This window comes from Saccostrea echinata, unplaced genomic scaffold (genome assembly GCF_033153115.1).
Source record: "Saccostrea echinata isolate AGI-Se365-2 ecotype Australia unplaced genomic scaffold, CSIRO_AGI_Sech_v1 ptg000052l, whole genome shotgun sequence".
Classification (NCBI taxonomy): domain Eukaryota; kingdom Metazoa; phylum Mollusca; class Bivalvia; order Ostreida; family Ostreidae; genus Saccostrea; species Saccostrea echinata.
The window spans coordinates 11404850-11432107 of NW_026889801.1; the positions used below are offsets into that span (position 1 = coordinate 11404850).

Consider the following 27258-nt stretch of genomic DNA (forward strand, 5'->3'; position numbering starts at 1 on the left):
AATTGTTTGGTTTATCCGGAAGTCAATTTTCATTGGCTGATAATTTGGAGGTAAAATTTCGTATATTTTGAAAGTGGGATTCACTGGGAGGGAACAGTAAGTAGTCTTATGTCTTTTATTTTCATTGGTGATTTATTTGATGCCATTTGAAACAATAATAAACCATTATTATATTTCTTGATAATTCGATTCGGTGTCTATAATAGTCCCAAGCAAATAAACTACTCGTTATAGGGATGGCGCGGCGTTCACATGTCATCGATTCACTCATTTTGATTCATGTCAGTTGATGTTTATATTTACCCAAAATAATGTCATACAAGTATAATTTACATCGTTGCTCTTGTGCAGCTTGTTGATGAGGATGCAGAAATAATGAATTGTGCCATGTCAATATATAATAAAACTTTTTAAACATGTTTAAATCCAATGTATTGATAAGTTCAATGTAACTGTTCAAACTACAAGACAATTATATTTGTCTGAAGATAATTCTTTTTATAGTTGAATAGTGCCAGAATGCTTAGAACAATGTCAATGCAATTTCAATATGACCCATTTAGCTGCAAATTACTTGCAGAATGGAGTGAATGTGCTGCACATTGAATTTTTAAAACAACAAAGTTGTACTGAAAATAAGATTTAATAATAACAAAGTTTTAAAGTTATTTTCACTAGATGGGTATTTTGTATTTATAAAAGAGTTATTGTCGTATAAAATCTATACTTAAGTAACAAAAATTTATGCGAGAATGAAATTTTCGTGAGCACACCAGGACCTTCTCGCTTAATTGTGCGAAAATGAACTTCTCATGAATAAAAAGTAATTTACGGTATGTAGCAGTTCATAAGGTGATGTCGTTTTTACAACATGATCAACTTCAAAACCTGAAGATGTATTCTACTATGGTGCATTGAAAACTTTTTTTATTGATTTAGCCATTAAAAATAAATCAGCACTATAAATAATAATAAAAGAAAGAATGAAAACCAAACAGTACGATAATTTTCATGATTATTTCAGATGCCCAAACTTAAGAAAAATAAGAAGAATGCCACAAAAGTCCCCATGGGAATGGTGGATGAAAAGATTGAAAATGTTATTGGAAAATTGTTTGTCACCTCCTTCACAAGAATTCATCAAATTATCAAGGAAGATGTGGTCAAAATGTTTGAGGAAGAATACAAATGGGCAGATGAACTGCTGGAAGAAGTTAAACGAGAGTTTTCAAGGTAATTAATAAGGCAATTTATTATCATGTCATGTTATAGGCATAAATAATTGATTATTCAGTGTCAACCCAGTTCAGAGATTTTACACAAACTTTTCTGAGGCATTTGTCCAGCCAGACTAGTGCTGCTTTACTTTAACAAGTCTGCAGGCCTTTTTAATAGTCCCTCAAAAATTATCTGTACAGAAAGCTAAAAATACATTTGGGGTTTTCCAGTAAAAGTTGAGGAGAATGAGACTTTGGTAATTTATTCATGTAGTTTACCAGGAATTATTCAGACTAATTTGCCACAGATTTTATAAGTCCAAATGAAAAAGTATTAGTCTCAGACTAATGGACTAACACTTATGTTGATCCCTGTTCAATGCAAGAAATATATGGGGAGCATTTGGAGCTACTCTAGCATCTTTACTTTGCCTTAAAGAGCTCTTAGACATTCCAGTACATTACACTCAAAGACTGTTATCTCCAAATTAATGGAGCAGAGAGGTGAAAAAAACCTCAAGAGATATCCAAGGATTTGTGATACTGAGGTTAAAATACAAAAAGAAAACTTCAAAGTCACTTCAACCTATTCTGATATGAGATGCAGATTTTCAAAATAATGAATTTCAACTGTAAATTTCTTTTGTTCATAGCCCTGTCAGCAAGATCAAGTTACTGCCAAAGACACCTTCTGCTAAGCGGAAGAGAGGACGGATAAGGAAGGAAACGGTTATTGAAGAAGCTGAAGAAAAAGATACTTCTGAGGATCCTACAGAAAGGTTAATGAGTTAAAAAACATGACATATGAATATTAAAGTCAGTTTGAAGGAAAAAAGTATTTCAGACAATACAAATTATCATGATCATTCTGAAATAGGAATCATTATCTAAAGAGTATGTTTTTGCAAACTACACAACCTCTTATGATTGGTTTATTAATGTTTTGTTCAATATATTTTTTTAAAAAGTTGTTTGCATAAAGTATCTCTGTCTGGGATATATACCTATATATTGATTTGACTAAAGATGTCTGACAAGAGAAGCCAACTGCTCTTTGGTTGAACAGTATGAAATATTTGTTCTCCCATAAAATTTTCAAAATGTTTTAAAGGGGGGAGTTATAGCAGTCAGATGTCAGTCTCTTTGGAATTGTATACATTTTGATTGGATGGGTGATTATATATCAGTTTCAATTGGATAATAAAAAATGTCGATTTTATTTTCAGTGTGCCAATTGCTTGTGATACGGATGCTAACATTCTTGCTTATGAAACACCCCCACAGCGTGCCTACCGTACCAGAGCGGCGTCGAGGACAGCTCAAACAAAGAGAGTAACACGCAACACTGCAGCAAAGAAGCAGGCCAAATATTCAGAGAGTGAAGACCTGATCAATGAAGTACAGTCCTCAGAAGATAAGAAAACACCTGTTCTAAACTTCAACAGTTCAACCAAATGTGATAACTTAACACCTAATATACTTTTAAAAGGAGGGACTTCTAAATCTCAGAATTCTGAGTCACATGTTTTTAGCCCTCCAGTAGGAAAACCGGGTAAAGGTCATGTTAAAAACAAAGTTCATGCATATGAAGAATACATAGAGCAAAACAGCCCATCTTTAAGACATGGACAAGCTGTGAACCAGAGTTCTGTGCCAGAAACACCGGAACAAACCGAAACTATGTCCAACTCCGAAGAAACTTGTCTTGAGACACCAGAAGCAGTTTCTCTTGGTAAAAGGTTGAGTGTACATAAACCCCTGATGTCAACATCTGCCAGTAGAAAGAGTTTACTGAAGAGTAGTAAAATACACATGAACCCAAAACTTCTACATACAGCGGAAAATAAAGAGGTAAATTTTGGTGAATAGAACAGCAAATTTTATATCAGTATCAATCCTTGTGTTTTGTTTTACTGTTGCATGGAAAAATTGCTAAAAAAAATAAGGAGTTTCAATTTTGGTGAATAGAACAGCAGATCTGTCAATTCTTTTTTGTTATTTATTGCTTGGAAACAGAGTCTGACAGGGAATTATGCCTATCAAGATTAGCAGGGTTTTTTTTTTACTTACAGACTCCAGGAAAAAAGAACAAACTGAAGCTTAAGAAAAAGACCCAAAAAGATAAACAGGTAAAAAGGGTCATCATCAAACCTTAGGAAGAAATACAAGTCCTCTATCAATGTTCAGAACAGTTGAAGAAATTACAGTCCTATGAATTAATCTGTCCTTTCATTTAAAATACTGACCAGTTGTATAATTTACAGTATTACAGGGTTCAACACTAACGGTAGCTTGCTAGCCCAGGACAACTGAAAATTTAGAGCGGGCTTCTAAACAAGTCATCAAGCTTATCCTGCGGGGCTACTAAAATTTCAGAAGCAGCCCACCCTCTCTTTAAGCAATTGTAAAGATTAATATAAAAATAGCGAGGTTTAAGGAATAACTTTTCAATTGCCTTTAAATAAGTTGGACTGTTGATTTTTCTATTGCCCGACATTTTGTTTTGGCTTGACCTATCAAAATTCTATAAAAAATCTTATCACCTAAGTGTTTGAAACTATGATGTAGAAACAGAGAATAAAAGCAATGCACTGACAGCTAAACCCATTGGTGTAGATGATAAATAAACCTTGAAAAGTGTGGTCTATCAAATTACAATAATGAAAAATATCTTTACCTGCATGTACATTTATAAAGTGACTTAATTTTGCAGTAATGCAGGATTTGGCTTTATTTTCAAAATTTCCTTTGTAGCCCCAACAAGCGGAATATCGAAAGGGGGAAACCCCCTTCCGCATCTACATGTACCCCCAACCCCCACCCCTCGTCACTTTTCAAAATTTCCTTTGTAGCCCCAACAAGCGGGATATCGAAAGGGGGAAACCCCCTTCTGCACCTACATGTACCCCAAACCCCCACCCCTCGTCACTTTGCTACTCAGCCAGCAGCCTCTGAATTTATTAACAGGGCTAATAGAAATTAAAAATTGCTAGCCCTGTGGGCAACTATGAAAAGTTGGTGTTGAACCCTGTTTCATGTCCTCCTTGTAAAAAAAAAAAGGGGGGGGGGGCTTCATGTGTGTTTGATATTAGCATTCACTATATCATTGGCAATCTTCATGTTCAATTTTGACTGTGTTGAATTACATTCATTACATTCAATAAACACCAAGACCTCACTACAAATGTGGAGATTGATTACCATTGTTAAAATGCTGTATTACATGTAGTATCTCTTTGTAGGATGATGAAGGAACAAGCCACAGTGAGAAAGATACTGTAGAGTCTTTAGCCCATGAGAATTCTAATGAAAGAAAACTAGAGTCAGAGAAAGAAAATTCAGCAGTGAATTGTGTAGAGTCAGTTCAGACTGCTATGAACACTGACAATGAACCAGAAAATCAAGTGGAGAGTAAACATGAACAAGAAATGAAAGAAAGTATACATGAGCAGGTTCAGGTAGATGAACCAATGGAATCGAGGGAAGTTATTCAAGAACCTAACGAAAAGGAGAATGAACAATTGGCAGGTGAGGAAGAGGATGTCTCAATGCACAGCACTGCAGAGGAACCTTTATCTAGTTCACATCAGGAGTCTGAGAAAGTCGGAGAAGAAAAAGGTGATCAAGAAGAGGATATATGTATGGAAGAGTGTGAAAATGTCCCATCTGTAGATATTAAAGAGAGTGAGAGTACCAAAGACCAACAACAGGTTGTGGAAAATGTAGAAAACAAAGAGAGTGAAAGGAAGAATTTATCCTCGGATGCAAATGGAGGAGAGTCTGACGATGATGAGGTGATGTTGCTTTCCAAGGACGAGGAATGTAAAACGTCTGCTGAGTCTAAACAGAAGACAGATTCCGTCACTCAGGCTGACGACGAGAGCGAGGAGACAGAGGAGGAGAAACAGCCTCCCCGAGCCAGCAAGCGCACCAAGCAAAGAAATCAACCCAAAACTCAAGTCAAGTCCGAGTCCGATAGTGAAACTGATACTCTTCCTCCAAAAAGGACAAGAACGAAAACCAGGAAAGTTTTGGAGAACGAGAGCATGGAAGTTGCCAAGCCTGTCAGGCAGAGCACAAGGACTAAGCAGAGGAAGCAGGATGGAGCCTCTGTGTCATCTGCTGCGGGGTCAGACACGACCAGTGAGGTCGACTCGGGTCATGGGAGTCTGACCAGTGGCTCGAGGACCACTAGGTCCAAGATGAGGAAACCTAAAGAAAGCTCAGTCAACTCTGATGCTGATGCTCATTTTGCTGTCCCAGAAAATCCTGCTCCCAGGGCAAGGTATGTTGCTTGTTGGTCTGATGAAGAACACAATTTGAACTCTAGATTCCTGTTAGAGTTTGAATTTTAAACTCTTGTTCAAGTGTGTTTTGAATAGAGGATTTTTTTTTACATATGTAACAATTGAAACTTCATAAGAAATCAACAGTCATAAGGATTGAAAAAGTTTGAAAGCTAATGAGATGAGATAGAGATATGTAGCAGAGATTTATATACATTTGTATTAGGGCTGTCACGGTTCCAAATTTTTTCGGGTCGGGTCGGTTCTGTAAATTTTCGGTTCAGTTTCGGGTTTTTCGGGTCGGGTATTTACATCTATTTTAAACCTTAATTTCATGTATTTAACTTGAAAAATCTTTATTTGTTACATTAAATTTACATTGAAAACAAGTCTTAAGCATGTGAACGTCTAGACATCGGTGACATGGCCTACTATTAGCAACAACCTGACCATTCCTGCTCGTTTTGATAATTATCTAATACATCCGTGACAAGTGTTTTGTCATGGAATGAAGTAGATTTCAGTTGTGATGTTTATTTATCACTGTTATCGTCATCATTCCTTTGATTTCGATGCCATTTTTTGTATTGAACAGACTCTAATATATAAACCAGACCCGAACCGAAATCCGGAAAAATGGAACCGGAACCGAACCGAACAACTCGGTTATTTCGGGTACTCGTGACAGCCCTAATTTGTATACACAAATACATTTGCATAAAATCTGATTTTATTACAGAACGACCTCAAGAAAGAGAACTCTTGACACTGATGGTGAAGATGAAATAAATTCATCTCTATCGAAAAAAACTAAGAGGGAAAGTGGCGAGTCTTCTGAGGTACGTCATCAAGAGATTTTAACTTCAGTGCAGGGTACCTAAGTAACTACCCTATACGCCAAAGGCGTCATGGGCAGTATGTAAGCAGAATACCTTGAGTGCCATGAACACACTCTTTGCTATATTGAGAAAACTAATTGAGTTTTTCAAAATGTAAGGTAGAGGGAGATCCAAGTCAGTACTTTTTTCACTGTATTTCTAAATAAATATTTTTCTTTGTCTTGTCAGGTTACATCTGATGCAAAGAGCAGAAGTGCCAGAAAAGGTAAATAGTTGATCTAGTATTGAAATACATTGATGTATCTCTCAATCATTAGCTGTACTGGCACTGTGTGTCTATCAAATAATGTAACCAGTAGTTTTCAAAGTTTGAAGCACTATATGGAACAAGAGAAAAAATGGAATTTTCTTTATAATGTGTGCTTTACTGTTTATTCTTCCAAAAATCTACTCATTTTCCAAAATTTAAATAATTTGATTTTCTATAATTTTAGGTACAGACACAGATGATGAAAGGTATGAAGTACTGTGAAAGTATCATTGTTTGTGGGAAACTAATATTCATGGGTCATCCTTACTCACAAATTAACGTGCCCACATACAATATCTCTGTCAGTGTATCAGTTAAAGACACTCTATATGGAAAGACAAAATGTTTTCTGGATATTAAGAAATTATATTGTATAAAGGTGTGAATATTAGCTTACATGTACATGTATCTACTTCAATATAGGATGTTTGATTTTTACCCCTTAGAAAAATTGCTTGCTTCCGATATGCAAACTTATTAGAGTTGTCTCGAACTGAACCGATAGGTGGCGCGTAAATCGAAGGTCACTTCCGGGTAGTACCCGACTCGTAGAACTCTAATCTACACTTACAGTCGCCGTTGGTAAATTTTCATCAAGAATGTAAGTATTAAATGAAGTTTTTTGTCTAAAATTATTAAAGACGAATTTTACAATGAAAATATTGATATCTATGTTTTGGTTGGCATTGATAACATTTTCAATCACGTATATTTATCGAGTAAAACATCGAGGAAATTCGCAATCTTAAGAAATACAAACAAATCACTCGAGCTTAACACATGAAAAATGCTATAATCACAAGTATATTTCTTGGGAAATTTGATTTTATATTAAAATGGATAGTTATGATTTTATTTCTGTTTGCATATTTGTAGGAAATAAGTAAAAAAAAATCATGAAATGTCATGCATGTACATGTAGTCTATACCCGTCCATCACGATTTCCGTGACACGGTTTACACTGTGCATATTGTTGTTGCTTCTTTTCTTACAGTTTGACAAACACTTTATAACTGTTTTTAACTTTACATCAATTTGTTTTGAGTAATAATCCTTTTGAGTTCATGCGATATTTATATTTTTTACTAGATGGGGAAAAAGTATTGCTGTGTGCCATTATGCCACAGTACGTCAGACAGTCTAGATGAAAATGGAAACAAAATATTTATGAGACGTTTCCCAATTGGTGAGAAAAGAAAGAAGATAAGAGCTATGTGGATTTCAAGAGTTAAAAATATTCGTGCAAATTTTAAAGTTAATGACAACACGAGAATTTGTTCTAGACATTTTGAAGAACCTTACACTGAACATTCAGTTCCCACAATTTTCCCTTCTAAGGAACAAAAGCCACAAAATACTAGACGTCCCCTTGTAAAACATGATTTGAACTGTTCTTATAACTATGAAAAGAATGTTACAGATGGTGAGGATTCAGCTTCCCTGGGTTCTAACCTTTCACAGGAAGATGAATCGCATATTGTGACTTTAACTAGTGACAGCAATGAGAATATAAATCCACAGGACAATGAAAATGTTTGCCTGCAACATGTCTCCACTCAAGCTGGAGAACCACAAGTTACTGACGTAAAAGAATGTAGTGTGGAGTCGAAGCTTCTTTTCATGTCATATGAAGATATTAGACATGATGATAACAAAATAAGATTTTATACAGGGTTCTTATCATCTTCCATGTTTTGGTTATTCTTCTCAACTCTGATGAAACATGGTGCTGACCGTCTTAGTTATTGGGAAGGAAACACAAGATCTCTTGGTGAAAAAAATTACCATGTTAAAAATAGTGCTAAACCTGGTAGACAGAGAAAACTTAGACCTGTAGATGAGTTTCTGATGGTGTGTATGCGATTAAGACAAGGAATGCTGCAAGAGCATCTAGCAGACTTATTCAGAGTCTCAATGTCTTCAGTGTCCCGTATTATGAACACATGGATAAATTTCATTTATGATCATTGCAGGTCACTTGTCTGTTGGCCTACAAGAGAACAAATTTTATGTAATCTACCACAAGCATTTCAAGACTATCCTGACGTACGGATAATTCTTGATTGTACCGAGTTCTACACTGAAAAACCATCATCACTTAGTGCTCAGTGGGCCACCTGGTCTGAATACAAACATTCGAATACATTTAAAATTTTGATAGGGGTAGCACCAAATGGACTAGTTACGTTTGTTTCCAGACTGTGGGGGGGCAACACATCTGACCGTCATATAACAATGCACGATTCTCTTTTGCCAAAATTATCTGCTGGTGATGTAATCATGGCAGATAAGGGTTTCACTGTTGAAGACCTTCTCCCTGTAGATGTTGGCTTAAATATACCACCACGTATACCAGGTCATAGACAAATGACCACTCAAGAGTTTTTTCAGACCCAAGGCATTGCATCGGCCCGTATTGTAGTCGAGATGAAAATGGAACAAATCAAGAACTATCGCATTTTGAGTGGAACTCTACCATTATCAGAAGCACACTTGGCAGAACAGATGATTTTTATCTGCACAGCATTGACTAACCTGCTTCCACCTCTGCTTACATAAAACAATATTCAGTTTCATTTTGTTAAATTGTTAAGGATTGAAATTATAACAAATAAATCTGAGATTTATAATATTCTCTTTTAATTCAATTTTCAAATTGCATGGGTTAAGCGAGTATCTAAAAATGCCATTATTTTAAAGTATAGTATGTACAATGTGTACAAGTATTTGAATATCAATAACGCTTGTATAATATAGAGTAGTGTACTAATATATCAAGTGACTAAGACATAATAAATGCAAGTGTTATGCGAAAGTTCACATGAAGTATTATTGCCTGAACTGCTAATACAAGGCCTAAGAGTATAAGCCACTTTGCTCACCTGAGTCACAGGTTTTTCCCTCTTTATTCTAATAAAACATATTGATCCTATATTGTGGCCCCATCCTAGCCCAAGGAGTTATAACCAAACTTGAATCAACACAGATTGCTTTGATATCAAAATAATACACATGGATCTGATAAATGTATTTTTATTGGATTTTTTTTGTTTTGTTTTTTGCACACATGCATTATTAGTCCCCTACCGGTGACTATAGGTTTCATCTGCATTTGTCCGTCTGTCTGACCCACTTGGTTTTCTGCACTTTTTTCCTAAATACTTGAAGATATTGAGCTATTTTTGATCTGGAGTGTATTTTGATGAGTTATAGATCGTTTGCATTCCGTTTTGCTTCAATATTTTTTTTACTGAATTATGACATTTTCAATATCATACAGTAACCAGATAACACTTACCGGTAGGGGACTAGTATTGCTAATGCAATACTTTCAGAACGCTTGTTAAGTTAGACCTGTTCTGTTGAAGTCATTACTTAAAGAAATGATATAGAGGGTTATACTGCATGACTATTAAGGAAATAATTAAACTGAAATAAGTATTTATATACTTTTCTCAATTTCTGCATACCTAGCAACAGTAAAGCGGTTTGCCCTTTTTGATACGTCGAGTGAAAAGTTCAGGAATCACACAAGTAACATAAAATTTCCTTAGTTTTACAAGCATTTCAGCCCACATATTTACATCAAACTTAATCCTTTGGACATTAAAGCCCTTCCGTGTCCACACTACAAAATCAACCCATTTTAATTCATACAAACCTAACTGCCCTTGTACCTGATACATATAATTGTGATTTAACTTTAACAGCAGAGTATTATGATCAGAAAGATGACAACAAAATGAACTGTCTTGGGCACATTCAGCAGGAGTCATATTTCTCCATTTATTATCCTTATGGCCATAAGGACATTTAACCTCTACTAACCCATTTCCACAAATTTTACACAAAATCAAACCATCGGCACTGGCACCGAGGAATGGATATTTAGGATTGACATGAAGACCCCTACTACAATATTGCACATTTTCCTTTCCACATTTTAAAGAGTGTTCTTTTACATAAGCTTTAATACCCTTCTTTTCATTGCTCCTTCCGTATGTTAGGCTTTTTACCTGGTGAGGGGGTTGGGTATATCCCATAAGTCTACGGACAAGTGCATCTGGACATGCAGTTTTTCTTTTACATACATCACCCATTTGTGAGGCGGTTATTAAATATTTGCGTGCTTCCATCCAATTGTTATTTATAGACTGGCCCCGTGTTCCTATTTCCAGATTCTCACATGTTTCTGATGATAATTTTAGATTTTCTAAAAACTCCTGAAACTTCTGTTGGTACACAGCAGTGTTAAGGTCATCATCATCTGGTATTTCCTCAGTATGTACTTCATATGCTGAAAGAAAACTGCTTATATCTGCTGGTTTACACCCAAGAGTCTGGTATAGAACACATCTTGGATTTACTTCACCAATTTCAGACATCAAATCTTGCAAGAATTGATCAGGGTCTTTACAGGGACCTGCTTGGTACACATCAGGGTAGGGTTTTCCTGTACAACGTTCATTTTCAGATAACTGGATATCAATCACTCTCATAGGATCTTGCCTCTTTTTCAATGGCCGAGGTCTGTTCCATTGACATTCTTGGGAAGTACAAGCATTCTTGACTTTTGAGACAGTGTACATCAAGGCACCTACATGAGCACACAAACCACACTCTCCAGCTTTGCAATTGCAATAAGCTGATTCTATTTTCCCAGTTTCTTTAACTAGACAGACATGTAGGGAATAATGGTCAGTCATTTTTCCACAAATACCCACACTAACCTTGGTTTTCATGGATGGTTTACAGTCTGATTTTATGTAGCAGTAGTCAGACTTCTCAGAAACTGCATTATAAAAAATGTTGTAAATATAACCCTCTGCAGCAAATTTTTGAGCTTTCTTCATATGCCGTTGGAAACGTGCTTTTTTCCCAGATGTAGGATTTTTTTGGTAAATAAAATAGTTATCAATATCTTTTTCATTTAAAGGAGGAAGACAATCTACAGAAATGTTTCTCCATGGTTCAGTTATTTCATTCATGGGTGTTACACAGGGTGTGTCGTCAAGATCAGACTCAGACGCTGAATCACTGGAAGAATCATTCCCAGACTGCATCGCTCTATACACTCTTTTCACAAGAACTTCTTTTTTTCCACTTCGTTTAAGACCTCTTGTAATCAGCCATTTTTTCAACTGGTCCACCTTCCAGGTCCTTAGCACTTCTACAGACTCGTGTTCTGTATCTGACATGGTTAGGGGATCTCTACAATTTAAAAAAAAAATATTACAACTAATATCTTTGCTAACATTTACATAGCATAGTCACATTTACCCCCCCCCCCCCCCCCCCCCAAATGAAAGAAACTAGAGTACCCATAAATATTAGGCTTACTTGTATATCTTTAACGATTTCATACAAACTTATACACTCACATTGTAGCTACATGTATTATCTATCATGCATTAGTTTACATTTATATACACAGACACTAGACGCATAGTACACTAACATGGCACTGTTATGCACATAAGTAAAGACGATATAAGATTATTTTACTCCAAAATTTAAGCTTATATACATAATTTATACATGTAAAACAGAATTAATTAATTCGAGAGTAAATCGTGCGTACTACAACACACGCACACAAAATCGAAAGTTAATAGTGCGCTGGTGCGTACTAGGCCTACATGTACAACATGCTGTACAATCTTGTGCGCTGTATTTGATTATTGTGCATGTATACAAAGCTAATTTTTCTGCTATAAAAGATAAGAAACTGTTTGACTTAAATATTGTGTCATTACTCACTGTCTCTCAGTGCTTGTCATGTCGATACACATATAGTGATATACTTTGCACATCAAAAGTTGCAGCGGTTCGTCCCGAATATTTACCTACCCGGAAGTAGATCTAGGGGTGATAACTCTAATACAATTTTGATATCGGAAGCAAGCAATTGATCAAAGACAGCAAAGTGTTGTTAGAGAGGAATCACTGTTGTTCACTTGTGGGGAAAATGCATGCAAATAATGTGTTCAATGAATTTATCTTGGCTTGTTAAAATTTTAAGAATCCTTATATAAAGGCCAAAAAAAATAATAGTCTTGTTTCCTGCTACCCGACCCTAAAGTTTTTTTAAGTTTTGGAAGAAAAAAAATCGGGAATTTCCAGAATTTCATTGTTCTGTCACCATAATCGGTTTCCGTGTTAACACAAAACAAGCATTTCATGAATTTCTTATTTTAAATATGGACTTTCATACAATACCACTTGAGTTGTGCATAAAAAGACATGAAATTTAATTTTAAAAGACAATATTGACCTGTGACATGTTAAATTTGATCTTGTATTATTTGAAAAAATTAATTATTTAAAAAAAAAATGCTGTCGGAAAAAAATAATATAAAAATATAAAATAAAATAATTTTCCTACCTACCTACCCTATTTTTTTCAGGCTGGTAGCAGGAAACAAGGCTATTATTTTTTTGGCCTAATTACAAATTGAGTAATACACTGTATATGAATTTATTTTAGATGTAAGGGCAGATCACTCTAACTTTCAAAATTAACACAGAATTAGAATTCTTGTGTGCAATGTAGAGAGAGTTCTGAATTGAATCTTCTATTTAGACCAGCTTCCCACAAAATAACATCCTGCTGTCTGGTTAATGAGTAAAATTTTGGTTAACCACAAACATTGACCCCCTTGAATTAAAATGATTCCACAGTGATGAAATTTAGTTATTCTTCTTTTGATTTTATGGTTGCATAACTGAATGTAATTTTGTTATACATGTATGTTGTACATTGTAGAAGCAGTCAGAGTGAAGATGAAACTCCTGATACAGTCCGAGCGCAGGCAAAGGTATCCAAATATACATTATAGGTCATTCCTATGTTAAAGGTCACATCTAAAAGTCAGTTTGCAACTGCTGCTATGCTTTTTTTGTGTGTGTGAAAAGAAGGGGGGAGGCTACTTTTTTTCCAAAGAAAGGGATTAGTAATCTTGGTTCAGTTTTTACATCGTTTTGTTCAATGATTTTCATGTATTTATTCAGATTGTGAAACCAGTGTCTTTCCTAAACAACTTAAACAATAAGGTGGTGCGACCAGCTGGACTGAATTTCAGTGGAGTGAAGTCCTTCCTGCATCAGAATACCCCACCTAACAAACTCACTGTCAAGGTAAGTTAGGTCAAAGTTCATAGAGCGAGAAAAATAAAATGACATTACAATCTAGAAGAACATGAAAGGGAGACCTTAGAAACAATTCCTGCACTGACCTGTAGTAAGCATACACAAACTTTGGGGTTTTCATTCAATGCAAGTAGCTTGAATTGAGAGTTGTACATTTATATTTCTGATTTGTTCAACTATAAAGTCATAAAAAGAAACAGAATACCGTAAGTTTTGGGGTATATGTCGATGGGTTATATAGGTCGAAAGGCTCATTTTCAGCCGTAATTTTTAAAAAATCCTTAGATAGGACGATTTGGAAGATAGGACGAGGCTTTGTTTATCGACTTTCTAGAGATTCTTACGTAGAAACTACGTATCAGAACATGTAAAGGTTTTTAACTTAACCCGTAATATTAACGTATGAAGAAAATAAACTGGTATTTTTATGAGTACAGCATTTTAATAGTGTTTTATACAAACATAGTTAAAACTTCCTAGAATTGATATATAACGTATTTTCTCCAACTTGCCTGTTCAACGCCGTCGTTGTTTGACTCTGTCGTTAAACACATAAATACGGTAGTATACAACAGCTATAATTAGGGAAATACCCGAAATCAAACAATAATCATTTCCATTTTAGAACATTGTGGACACATTCTTTTATTCCGACATTATTTACCGGGGTACAATATTAAGTGCGATGACCGCCATTTTTATATTTCTTGTCCAGGGATTTGCTAAAACACACAAATGACTATTACATGTAACAGTGCGCAAATGAAATTGATCATATTAACATGCTATAATTTTGCTTGAGATATTGTTGTAAAAAATAAATTTAATTGAGAGTACATTAGCAATTTAACAGTCATCAGGAATTTCACAGTTTTGTTTGTTCAATGATGTATAGCACTAATACCCCTGCAACGGCACGTGGATCCGTTAATCATGCCCCGCAGGTGTTTAAACCAACAGGTGTTAACACCTTCGTGTACACAGTGTATATCCCTCTATCTGTCAGACAATTAAAATTCTATTAGAAGCCAATCTTTGTATAATTCGCTGTACCCCTTGGGATATAAAACAGAATAGTTATGACTAGCGGTATATTTGGTAAATAATTTTAGGAATTTACTGGCAACAATTTATTTCACACATTTTACATTTAAATAAATATCACAAGACAATGAAAAATATTTAGGTGTAGTATTTAAATTAATCGTTACAAATAAATGGTAAAAAAAAAAATTACAATTGCGATTGTGAAAACTCCTCCGTATTTTAAACTGATACGGTTGCGGTTTTATTTTTAGTAAACGATTGCGACTTACAACTTCACAAGATGGACACAGCATGTTGTAAATATACTTTGAGACATTATTGATGATATAATAAGTTTTTTTTGTACATCGACGGATATTTAATGGAACTTTTTTGGTAAGAAATCAATGGAATAAATATTTAATTCTTTATTGTTTATTATTTTTTTCTCGGTAAAGTAATTTTAAAGAATACGAAAATGGCACAGATTTGCTTTAAAATTGACGTAAATTTTACTGATTTTGGGGCATTTTTCGTAAACTTGGGCCTTAGATAGGTCGATTCGTTAAATAGGACGACCCCAGCGTTCTGAGAAAAAAAGTATCGTCCTAGCTTCCAAAACTTACGGTACTATAGCATGACTTAAGGAGGTACTTATATAAAGAATATATAAAAGAATAGTGTAAAAAATATCTAAATTTGAGCAATATACTAGACTTTTTCTCATTCCTGTTGACACAGGAACAGCAAGAACAAAGGAAGAGAGAACTAGAGGAGAAGAAAAAGAAAGAGGCTGAGAGGTTACAAAAGAGAGAACTAGAGAAGAAGAAAAAGATAGAGGAACTCCGAAAGTAAGTTCATTTCCTGGAGGAAGGTGTAGGCAAAGATAAAACTACTGATTATTTTACTGTGTACAATGCTATTTTAGCTTGTTCGTGCTATAAAAAAACTTGTTTTCTTAAGTGCATTTTTTTTTTTTACAGTAGATAATGCATTTACAGTGCAAAAATTTTCTCAAAATTTATTCAAAGTTGGAAATCTTAAATGTGGAAATAAACTATACTGAGTAGAAAAGGACATTTTGCATTGAGATCCCTTGATATATTTGTGCAAAGAAAATGCTTTTGATAGAAAAACATTTTCACATCCTAAAATACACACGTTTAAACCTTACATTTACAAACTAATATATAGTGAAACTGATTTTGTAGGAAGCGGGAGGAGAGGATGAGGAGAGTGAACGAGAGAAGAGAGCAGGCCAATCGGGAGGAGATGGAGTCTAAAAATAGAATCATGAAGACATTGGAGGAGAAGAGTAAGCAGGCTGATGATCTGAAAGAGGAGAAAATGAAGGAGGAGCAGGAGAGACAGAAAATGAGGTATGTCCTCTTAAAGGTGTGCACATAATGTGATTAGGAATCTGTATTACAGGTATAGATTTGCACCATGCATAACAAATAAACTATCAACGTTCAATACTCGCTTGTTAATTATTCTTTAAATACTTATATTTTTTATCACGCTTTTTATGCCCTCGGATCGAAAAATCCCGGGGGTATATTGTTTTTGTCCTGTCTGTCTGTTTATCTGTCTGTCTGTCTGTTGTCAACTTTAACCTTGCCAATAATTTTTGATTGGTTGGAGCTATGACTTTCATATTTCACATGTGTATTTGTTGTGACAAGACCTTTCTTTGGATACCATCATATTTGACCTAGAAGTTTGACCCACTTTTGCGAAATTTTATGAGACTTTAACCTTGGCCATAACTTCTGAACAGTTGGTGTTTGGGGTTTCAAACTTCAAACATGTATTCTTTGTGACAAGGCCTTCCTTTGGATACCACCAACTTTGACCTTTTTACCTTGACCTTGGAGTTTGACCTACTTTTGAAAAAACTTTAACCTTTGCCATAACTTTTGAACAGTTGGTGCTTGGGGTTTCAAACTTTACATGTGTATTCCTTGTGACAAGACCTTCCTCTGGATATCATTTGACTTTGACCTAGGATTTTGACCTACTTTTGAAAAACTTTAACCTTGGCCATAACTTTTAAATTGTTGGAGCTAGGGCTTTCATACTTCACATATGTAATCTCTGTGACAAGACCTTTTTTGGATACTAACCACTTTGACCTTTTGACCTTGACCAAGGAGTTTGACCTACTATTGAAAAACTTTAACCTTGGCCATAACTTTTGAATGGTTGATGTTAGGGCTTTTATTCTTCACATATGTAATCCGTTTGACATCACCTTTCTTTGGATACCAACCACTTTGACCCTTTGACCTTGACATAGGAGTTTGACCTACTTTTGAAAAACTTAAACCTTGGCCATAACTTTTGAATGGTTGGTGCTAGGGCTTTCATTCTGAACACATATGTAATCCTTGTGACAAGACCTTTTTTTGGATACCAACCACTTTGACCCTTTGACCTTGACATAGGAGTTTGACCTTTCGAAAAACTTTAACCTTGGTCATAACTTTTGAATGGTTGGTGCTAGGGCTTTCATACTTTACATATGTAATCCTTGTGACAAGACCTTCCTTTGGATACCAACAACTTTGACCTTGACGTTTTACTTACTTTTGAAAAACTTTAACCTTCGCCATAACTTTTGAACAGTTGCAGCTAGGGCTTTCAAATTTCACAGGTATATTCATCGAGACAAGACCTTTCTTTGGGTACCAACATTTTTTATCTTTTGGCCTGGATTTTGACTTGCATTTGAGAAACTTTACCTTCGCCTAAGCTGCCATACGGGGGCATCAGTGTTTCACAAACACATTTTGTTATTTCTGTGGATGAGGCAGTCCTTGCGTGGAAAGCAGGGATTTTCCACTGTCCCGTGTAGGGCCAAATTTAGGCCCCAGTCCAAATTGCAAAAACCCTTCCTTTTTCCCAATAAAATAACTGTGTTACAGTCAGAGTTGAAAATCAATAGAATGACTAAAATTTGAAGACACATTGTTCTAGTGATGTGTTGATTAATCTACTCTTTGATTAAAAGTTCTAAATAATTAAATAAAAGCTCAGATTTATTCATCATTAGTATTTGTTTATTTCTTGAAAATTGTCATGTGACATAATTTCCCAATCAGTGATAAAATATTAAATTCCCAATTCCAAGTGCCCAGGCCCCATTCCCAAAAGGTAGTGGAAAATTCCTGGGTAAGATTCAAGATCATGTGACATAAACAGTCCTGACTTTTGACAGCACCCTGTGCCAAGGGTTTATGAGGAGAATAGCGGATCAGAAACCCTTGGCTAGTGAAGATGGACATTAGCTTGACAAATACATTTTGCACAGGCACTTGTAAATTTCACTTTGTAGGTTGATGGTGTTTAAATATCAATGAAAACATCACTTTCAATCTTTTTTTTTCTTTAGGTCCATGCATAAATAAATGTGTATCTCTAGTTGTGTCAACTGTGAACAAAGAATAATCAGGTATTAACTTTCAGGTTGAAAAAGCAGGAAGAAGCAGAAGAAAGAAGGAGACAAGAAGAGGAAGAGAGAGCTAGAAAACTCAAGGAACAGGTGATTTAAATGTTTACTAGTACACATCAGTATGTCTACTTCCATTCAGTGTGGATAAATCTGGATACTGAGAGTGTAGAAGATGGACAATTTTATGCACATTTGATGTACATGTTAGGCGAAAAAAAAAATTTATAACTTGGTTCTCAGTCCAGTTTTCTCAAAAATGAATGCGGGAGGGAGGTTTTTTTTTTCCTTTTTATGCGCCCGGATCGATAGATCGGGGGCGCATATTGTTTTTGTACTGTCTGTCTGTCTGTTGTCAACTTTAACCTTCGCCATAACTTTTGAACCATAGGAGATAGAGACTTCATATTTGGTATGCATACTCCACTAATTAAGTTCTTTCAAATGACACCAAGGTCAATGACCTTGTGACCTTGACTGTGACCTATACGCTAAAAATAGCTTTTTCGAACTTTGTTGCCGCCGGGTGCATAGTGTTTCACAAACACATCTTGTTATCTCATAAAAAACAGACGCGGGATTTTTGTTTTTTTTTTATGTAAGTTCAAAACTAGCAACTTTTAATCAACAGTTCTTCAACATTGAGTGTAGAAATCAAGATAATTTATTTCCTGCTTCTTTCTCTTTTCTCTTGCATCTTCTACATGCCGATGATTCGTGTACTGAAACGATGGCATCCTAAAAACCAGACTAGGGATGGGTATCTGCAAAAATTTCGTATCGTGATATATCACGATTTTTCCCCAAAGATATCACGATAAATCATGATATTTTTACTACAATTTCAAATGAATTTCCATAATGTTTCTTAAAAATATGTTATAAAAACATAACTTTACTTTTTAAATTTTCATTTATTTAATATAAATCATGTTTTGCTGGCATTGTTTTACTGTTTTTAACATTTTTTTTACACTTCCTGTAATTGTCATTCAATAGTTTGATCAAATATATGAATAATTTCCGGAATTTATAGTTATGTACCAATTACCGGTATTTTAGTCTCCATATCACAATACGTATCACGCAATAAAAAATCGCGATATACCAGTATACCGATAAAATCGCGCATCCCTAAACCAGACGTGTTAAACTTTCAAAACCCAACACTTTTAGTGATGCATCTGGTCAACACAACTAATCTAAGAGTGTTTCACCACTATAAATAGCGCTTATGATTTTATTAAACATTGTCAAATTTATCAGTCTTTGGTTTACCCAAACTAAATGAAATCTGCGAATCTTGCTGACATCCAAGTTCCGAGGTTGAGGGAGCCGACTTTGATAGCGTTATTGATAGAGTTCTAGCATGGAAAAACCTTCAGAAACCCCCACTTTGTATCATGGAAGTGTTACAGTTATTCTCTTATGAATATGCACTGAAATCAATGCCATCATTACTTCTTAATCTTGATGCCTTATCCTGTTAATTCGATGGCCATATTTGCGATTTTTAACTAGGCCAATAGTCTGGATCATCTTGATGTTTGTCAAACGTTTTACTGATTTCTAAAATGCAGTCAAAATGTGGTCGGGAATTCTGGATTTTTTTTTGCACCGCACGAGAGCATGAGAGAAATTTTATTTTATTCATTTGAGGATAAAAATGGGTGTTGCACATAGTTGAATGAGATGCGGGCGGGCCTGAGAACCAAATTATTAATTTTTTTAGGCCTTACATATAGTTTTTAGTTCACCTTTACAAAGTTGGGGGTGGGGTGGGGGGGAGCTTATGTAATACCCTTGGCATCAACATCCCAGGTTGAAGTTTTGGAGCAGATTTCTTCTCAAGTACTTCTATGCCCTATATTATTCAGTGATGCATGGAAGATGCTTCTAGTAAGTTTCATCATACCAGTCCAGGTTTCAGATGCTGCAATTTCAGCTTAAGAATGACCAGGCTCTGGGGCCACAAAACTTAGACGAGCTCACTTTCGATCTCACTTTTTACACAAGGAATTCATAGTAAAAAAGTGGGATTGAGATCAAAAGTGAGATCATCCAAGTTTTATGGCCCCGGAGCCAGGTTAATGTTTTTGGAGCAGGCTTAATTTTTTGAAGCAGGTCTCATTTCCAAGTAACTATAAGCCCTTTTATTGACCAAACTTGTATGGATGATACACCTAAGGATGCACACTACTGGACTTGTTTCAGATGCTGGGTCTGACCTATATTTTCCAGATAAGTGTCCATGTTAAAGTTTTTTAAGCAGGTTCAGTGAGTAAGAAGTACTTCAAAATATACATGTATAAGAAGAAAAACCGCAGGTAATAAGTCTATGCAACACTTTTGATATTTCAGGAGGAGATGGAACAGAGGAATATAGAGTTTATGCAGAGGAAGAAGGAGCATGAGGAGCAGGAGAGGCTGAGGAAGAAGGCAGAGGAGAGGAGGAAATTCGAGGAGAGAATGGCTGAGTTTGAGCGGGAGAGGATCGCAGAGCATGAGAGACTGAAGAAGATTGAGGAGGAGAAAATCAGGGAGAGACAGAAACTTAGGGAAGAAAGGTGAGAAATGTCTGAAATGGAGAATAATAAATCTTGTTATCTAGAGCTCCATGGGACCAAGAAAAACTCTTTTAGATATTTGAAGATTGAAGTGTTCGAGGTTTAATAAGTACTATAAGAAAATAGTGATTGGGACTTTCAAATTAGTCTGCAGTGTATTCCCGAAGAATTGGCTACCGGCCAAATTGACCGCTTCAGTTCATAATGATTTCGCTTATAGATCTTAAATATTACACATAATTGTTGTAAGGTCCACAAAGATTTTGCTCATAAACCTTAACCTCTAGCCTGTTACAAATAATCTCTAACCCTTTACTTTGAAATAAAAGGAAAACACTGAGTCTGATATATCCATTGTATTCAAGATGCTTGAATCTGAGATGCTAAAGTTCAACTATTTTGATAATCCTGAAAAATGTGGTCATTGCTGCTTTTCCTAAATGTTTACATTATGGCATTTTCTTTGTGTTTGAATTAGGCTCTAAAGAGGGGGAGGGAGGGGGAAAGAGAAACTGTTATTTCAAGTGAAATAGTTAATGTTAAAAAAATTCTTCATGGTTTATGTTCATGGTGTAATTTTTGCACTGTTTGAGAGTTCTAATAATCATTCATTTTAATGATATGTTCAGATGAAAATATTAATTTAAATAACTGTGATCATAGAGAGAGGCAGTTGGCAAAAGAAAGAGCTGAAAGGGATCGTCTGGATACAGAAAAAAGAAAACAAAAGGAACTGGAGTTGAAACAGAAAATGGAAAAGATCAAAGAATTGGTAAAGTACCTCAATTTTGCACAACTGAAATTACATGTATAGCTTCCATTTTAAAATCTGTTTTAATAAGTACATATAAATGTTCGTTGAAATTTTTTCATTAATTTCTTTTTTCCTATATATAGTTGACAATGTTACTTGTACATGTAGTAAGATAAATGCTTACATATAACTACACTCGACTCTGTCTCTACGTGTTCTATCTCTTTTAAGGAGAAGAAGCGGTTAATAGAAGAAGAAAAGCGTAGACAGGAACTAAAGGAACGGGAGAGGGCAATCAATGCCATTGTAAATAAACACAACATGTATGCCCAGAGTGTCCCAGTTACCAGTGTCATCTCGGGAATGCCGAAACCCAACCTGAACTCCACGCTGACTGTCGAACAGCCAATCAATAGCCAGGAGAAAATGCCAAATCCCGACTCGTAAGAAATCGTTCATTCCTTCCATATTTTATCATAAAAGAAGGAAAGAGCTACACTGTATGTACAGATTAAAAGCAAATTTTGGAGGAGCTTAATTTACATTTAAAATTTTAGATGATGCATTATGAAAAAAAAATGATGCACAGAGTTGTGGAAAACTTTTTCAGAAAGCCAGTCATTCGGACTGGCAAGAAGACAAAATAAGCCGGTCCGAAGTGATTTTTGCCGGTCCGAAATAGTAAGTCGCAAAATAAGAAAAAAAAACATAACATTTATTTAATTCATTACACATCTATTTACCTAATAATAATATAACATTCAGTCTCCATTTCAAAGTCCTCTTCCATTTTCGTTTTATGCGTTTATAACAATACTAGATTTCGCCACTTTTGGGCAGGTGACAATGCTAATTCAGCATAGTAAACATAATTTTTTTTAAACATTTATGCATTTGGGAATTACATTAACCTAGAAAATGAGTCAAAAATTGTGGAAATTATGTGCATCGACAATAAAGATATCAACACGATCGATGAAAAAACGAAATTCGGGACAATCGGAAGAACTAGATTTACCGCTTTTCCCAACTATTTGATTTCTTTCTGTCGAAATTTTTCATATTTAGCTTGTCTTTATCTGTTTCATTATGTTTTCTACCTCTGTCCCAGTTGTTAATTTAATAGGTCACGAGAACATGCTAGTTTCGCTTTCATTTATAGTCTCGATCTTGTGTAAAGAAAAAGAATTACACAATTGCATATACATATAAGGTAAGATAATTAAGCTGGGAAGTGTGCCGATGATAAATGGTAAAACAAAAAACTTTAACCAAAAAAGGGGCCGGTCATTTGGACCGACATCGATAACAATTTTACCGGTCACACACATTTTTTGTCGGTTTTGCCGGCATGACCGGAAGTTTTCCACAACTCTGCTGCATCATCCTGCATCCACCGATAAGGACGACTACTAGAGTAGTCAAAAATTAGATTCAGTGGAGATTAATAGAATCATTCATTATTACGAGTGTGGGATAGTGAAATTCCACCAAGGGGACAAGATTCACGGTCTAGGACGAGGCTTTGCCGAGTCCTAGACCGTGAATCTTGGCCCCGAGGTGGAATTTCACTATTCCCACACGAGTATGTAATGAATGATTATTTTTCTCGCATTATTTTATCCAAAATAACGGCCTGTCAATGACGTCGCCATGATAGGGCTTAAAATATATTCTTTTAATTTTCCATCTAATTAAAAATCTAAATACACCATCGGAGAGAGCGTACTTGAAAATGGTTTACACAAAGTGTAAACTGATAAAATGAATTTCAGTCCATGTAAATTAATTAGATAGATAAAAACTGGGAATAAAAAAACTTATCTATTCGATAGCGTACACATTCATTCAAGAAGAATCCTTCCGCGATCTAAAAATAGTGCCATTTAAAAAGTGAAAATACGACAATATTTTGAATGAAAATAAGTTTATCTTAATAAGTTAAATGACAACATTTTAAGTATATGTAATATTTTTTAACATTGTTACAATTTCTTTATATAAAGCCGGAATGTTTACGTTATCATTCCCGGCGTAGTAATACACAGTGTAAGACAGAAAAATCTCACACTGCTGTCTCACACCGGACAAGTCAATCTTACACTGGTGATTATGCGAGAAAAACTTTTACAAAATTTATTTTGCAGGTATGAAATGACACCTGCTAAGAAATTTCTCCCACAGAAGGTCTCCTTGGAGAGCTATGACATTTCTGATCTTCGATCTGACGACTCCACCGATGAAGATGATGCTCCCAGAAAAAGGGTGCCAAACTGGGCCCTAGGTAAGCTCAAATTTTGATTTCTTCAAAACCCATGTATTAGCAGCAGAATTTCTCTTAAGAATCCGGTGTAATTGAATTGACACTTATGTATCAAAGGAAGGCATCTGTATTACCCAAGCATTCCTTTAAAAATAAATCAATGTAGGTCTTTTTCGCAAAGAGGACCTATGCATTTTTATTAGGGATGTCAATTTTACTCGGATAGCTTAGTCGAATAGTCGGAGGCTTTAATCGAACGATAGTCGAGTACTTGAAATGAACAGTGATACATTAATAAATGAACTAAGGAGATACAATCTTATTTTCCCTTGAATTTAAGATTACTATAAAGTAGCAAATTTTTAACGAAAAAAAATTTAGTCGATAGTCGGTATGATCCGAGTACTCAAATATTCGTTGACATCCCTAATTTTTATTTTACTGATCTCGGTGCATAAAATTAATTAATTATGCTACCAGGGCTTTCAAAAAGATTAGAAACAGGTGGTATTGTAGAAAAATAGGAGGTACCTTGTGGAAGTGATTTCAAATAAATATGTTATCAAATATTTCTCCAACAAAGATTTTGCCTGGTACAAATCATAATTTCAGCGGGGTAAAAGTACGGGCAGATTTTGAAAGGCCTGTGCTATCCCTACTGAAATGCAGGGGTAAATAGGGTTACCTGTGTTTATTCTGCTCTGGTTTATGGCAGTAATTCTAAGAGAGAGAATGCAAACATTCTCAATAGATTGTATGCAAATGAAATAGAACTGCTATTTTTAACCCTGATTATTTCTCTTTTAGGGGCATCTTTGAAGGCAGCTTTGATTCAACAGCATTACCATCCCCCTGATTTGAATCTGCTTTTCACAGAAATCGTGCCACCAGATCTCAATGAGTTGTTTGTCAAGAAGAAGGCTAGGTTTAACAAGAGAACAAGTTCTGCAATTTGGACATCACCTATTCTGAAACCGGGCATGAATCATTGATATTGTAATCTTGTTTAAGTGACATTTCAGTCAAGAATAATGCACCAGTGCTTGCATTTCTCAAATGCAGATGGACTTTGATGAAGATTTTCATTTTCTGTGACATTTTGTGCCAATGAGCAATTATTTTTTTTAATTTATCAGTTTTTGAAGATGACAGAATATGAAGAATGATTGAGTGTAACATTGTGGAGCATGTTTTTATTTCCCCTTGATATATGTAAGCGTACATGGTATTTAGCAGTTTTGTTGATGTACACTGGTTATGATATTGCTAAAGTGAGAGTGATTTTATTTTATTTTTTTCATAAGAGAGTTTGCATGTAATGGTGGTTTTAATTGAGTTTTCTACGTAATTTGTCTCTTCAGGTCTAAGTATATAAAATTCATTTCACATAAAACTGTACATATGGTAGTCATCGAGAAGATGAAGAACAAAAATGTGTATAGTCATTTGAAGGGTTTTTTGTTCAGTTACCCAGAAAAATAAAGATGAATAAGTTGCAAAATTACACAATAAATTTTCCTGGTAGTTCTTATTCACAAACTTTCAATCTTCCTCCCTCCCTCTCTCTCACATTCTTTCAAAGCTAATCAAAATTGGAGAAATTAACCATTGTATAATAGAATTTCAGGTCTCATTCCATAATTTCATTCACTTCAAAGGATTACTTGTAGATATTTCCATATGAGCGAGTTGGTTTATTTTTTCTCCATAGCATGTTTTGTTTCATTTCTCCGGAAAATTTGAAATGTTTGAATATTGGTGACATTTGCAAAAAATGAAAATGTTATCACTGATTTGAGCCTGTATGAAGGAAATGCATGATTAATTAAGAATGAAGTAAATATTTAATGATGACATAATATCAGTAATTTTTATGTACCATGGACATTTCTATTAAATATGATAATAAATTTTGTTTTTGTGACATTTGTTTTTATCCTGATTGGGAAGCAACATTTGGTATATATCAGGGATTTATATAGATATTTTATTTGAAATTTCTGTAACTGATTTTTTTTTTTTGTTCAAAGGGAAAGGGTACCTTTTACTAGTAGAAGTAGTTAAATCAGCATTGATAAATCCCTGTATATATGAAATTGATGCCCAACTGTCTGCATATCAACAATTCTGTTTAACTGCAGGAAATTTTGCTGTAGTACATGATCAGCATCTACAAGGTCATAATTTACCAATATTAAACAAGTTCTTTTGTCTATAAATGAAACAGTTGAACTTTGATATCTTGAACACTGATATCTCATATACCATGGATATGTCAGACTAATTTGGAAGTCCCAACCACTTATTCTTCAAGTATTTTACCCATGATATCTCAAATCCTCAGATATTTCGAAATATTTTCATGGTCCCAACAAGTTCAAGATTTGACTGTACTTTTGTAGTTGTTGCAGAGACCTCTATAAACTAAAATGCAAGAACAATGGAAATTTGAACGGGAATCTGCACGTTCGTCAAGCAAATTTTTGTGTGATTTATTATTCCCAGAATTCTTTCACTACCACAATTCAATGCAATAATGGCAGACAAAACATGTAGATGACCAAGATTTAGTTGCTGCAGAGAGTTTAAGGAAGAAAGGTTTATTGCATCTTCTCTCATAAAATACGGCATTTTGCCTTTTGTTAAAAAATTGCACTATTTGACTCCATAATGGAAGTGCGACATATACATATGACGAGAGAAATCACAGTCATTTACTTACAGGTATTCTCTCCGTGCTCTGGAGGACGCATGAGGCCATCTTAACATACGTTAGACATTAATATTCCAATGTATCATGAGGTTTGAAGAGTTAAACATATCCAGAAATACTGTAGTATATATCACTGCTCATCTCCATGGTAGCAATGTTGGAAAAACATTTTTACTTACATCACCCTATTTATTTCAAACTTAATCATTCAAAGAGGTATGCTTCATTCAAAGAGATATGATGCATAGTCTTTAAGCGTAGTCTTTCTACTATTATGTCAAGAATCGCCTGCGTGGCACAGTGATCGAGTGTCTGCTCTAAACAGAGTCGCGGAGTAAGAGCTAGTTGATCCTTACGTCGCGGGTTTGAAACCAACTGTGAGACGTGGAGACCGATCCATTGGATGAGACCGAATAAACAGGTCTCGTGTTGCAGTAGGTGCTGGCACAAAGATCCCTCACTGCTCAAAGGCCGTAAGTGCCGGGCATAGATCAAAATCTGCAGCTCTTCACAGGCAAGTGGTGGCATCTCCATATGAGGGAAAAATTCTCGAGAGGGGTGATAAACAAACAAATAAACAAAATTATGGCAAGATACCCAGGATTTCCCCTTGTCTCCAACTTTCTTTTGGAATCTTGACAGACAATACAGCAGAAAGGATGAAGAAGTATAAACACTGACA

General features: G+C 35.1%; 3 protein-coding genes across 3 annotated transcripts in view; all 3 read left to right on the top strand.

The window, feature by feature from the left end:
* Positions 1-27258, top strand: part of LOC133204045 (osteopetrosis-associated transmembrane protein 1-like) — a 137196-nt gene that overhangs the window by 90530 nt on the left and 19408 nt on the right. The window lies entirely within an intron of this gene.
* Positions 5-25787, top strand: LOC133203817 (inner centromere protein A-like). The gene is made up of 19 exons (XM_061339602.1): positions 5-96; positions 1025-1233; positions 1871-1996; positions 2444-3068; positions 3290-3346; positions 4460-5502; positions 6243-6342; positions 6571-6607; positions 6837-6858; positions 13420-13471; positions 13665-13790; positions 15570-15679; positions 16040-16207; positions 18297-18372; positions 20641-20846; positions 21510-21618; positions 21832-22043; positions 23748-23884; positions 24671-25787. Exons 2-19 carry the CDS (start codon positions 1025-1027, stop codon positions 24853-24855), a joined length of 3600 nt encoding a protein of 1199 aa, XP_061195586.1. The 5' UTR covers positions 5-96; the 3' UTR covers positions 24856-25787.
* Positions 7119-9283, top strand: LOC133203818 (uncharacterized). Its single transcript, XM_061339603.1, has 2 exons — positions 7119-7253; positions 7743-9283. Exon 2 carries the CDS (start codon positions 7743-7745, stop codon positions 9210-9212), a length of 1470 nt encoding a protein of 489 aa, XP_061195587.1. The 5' UTR covers positions 7119-7253; the 3' UTR covers positions 9213-9283.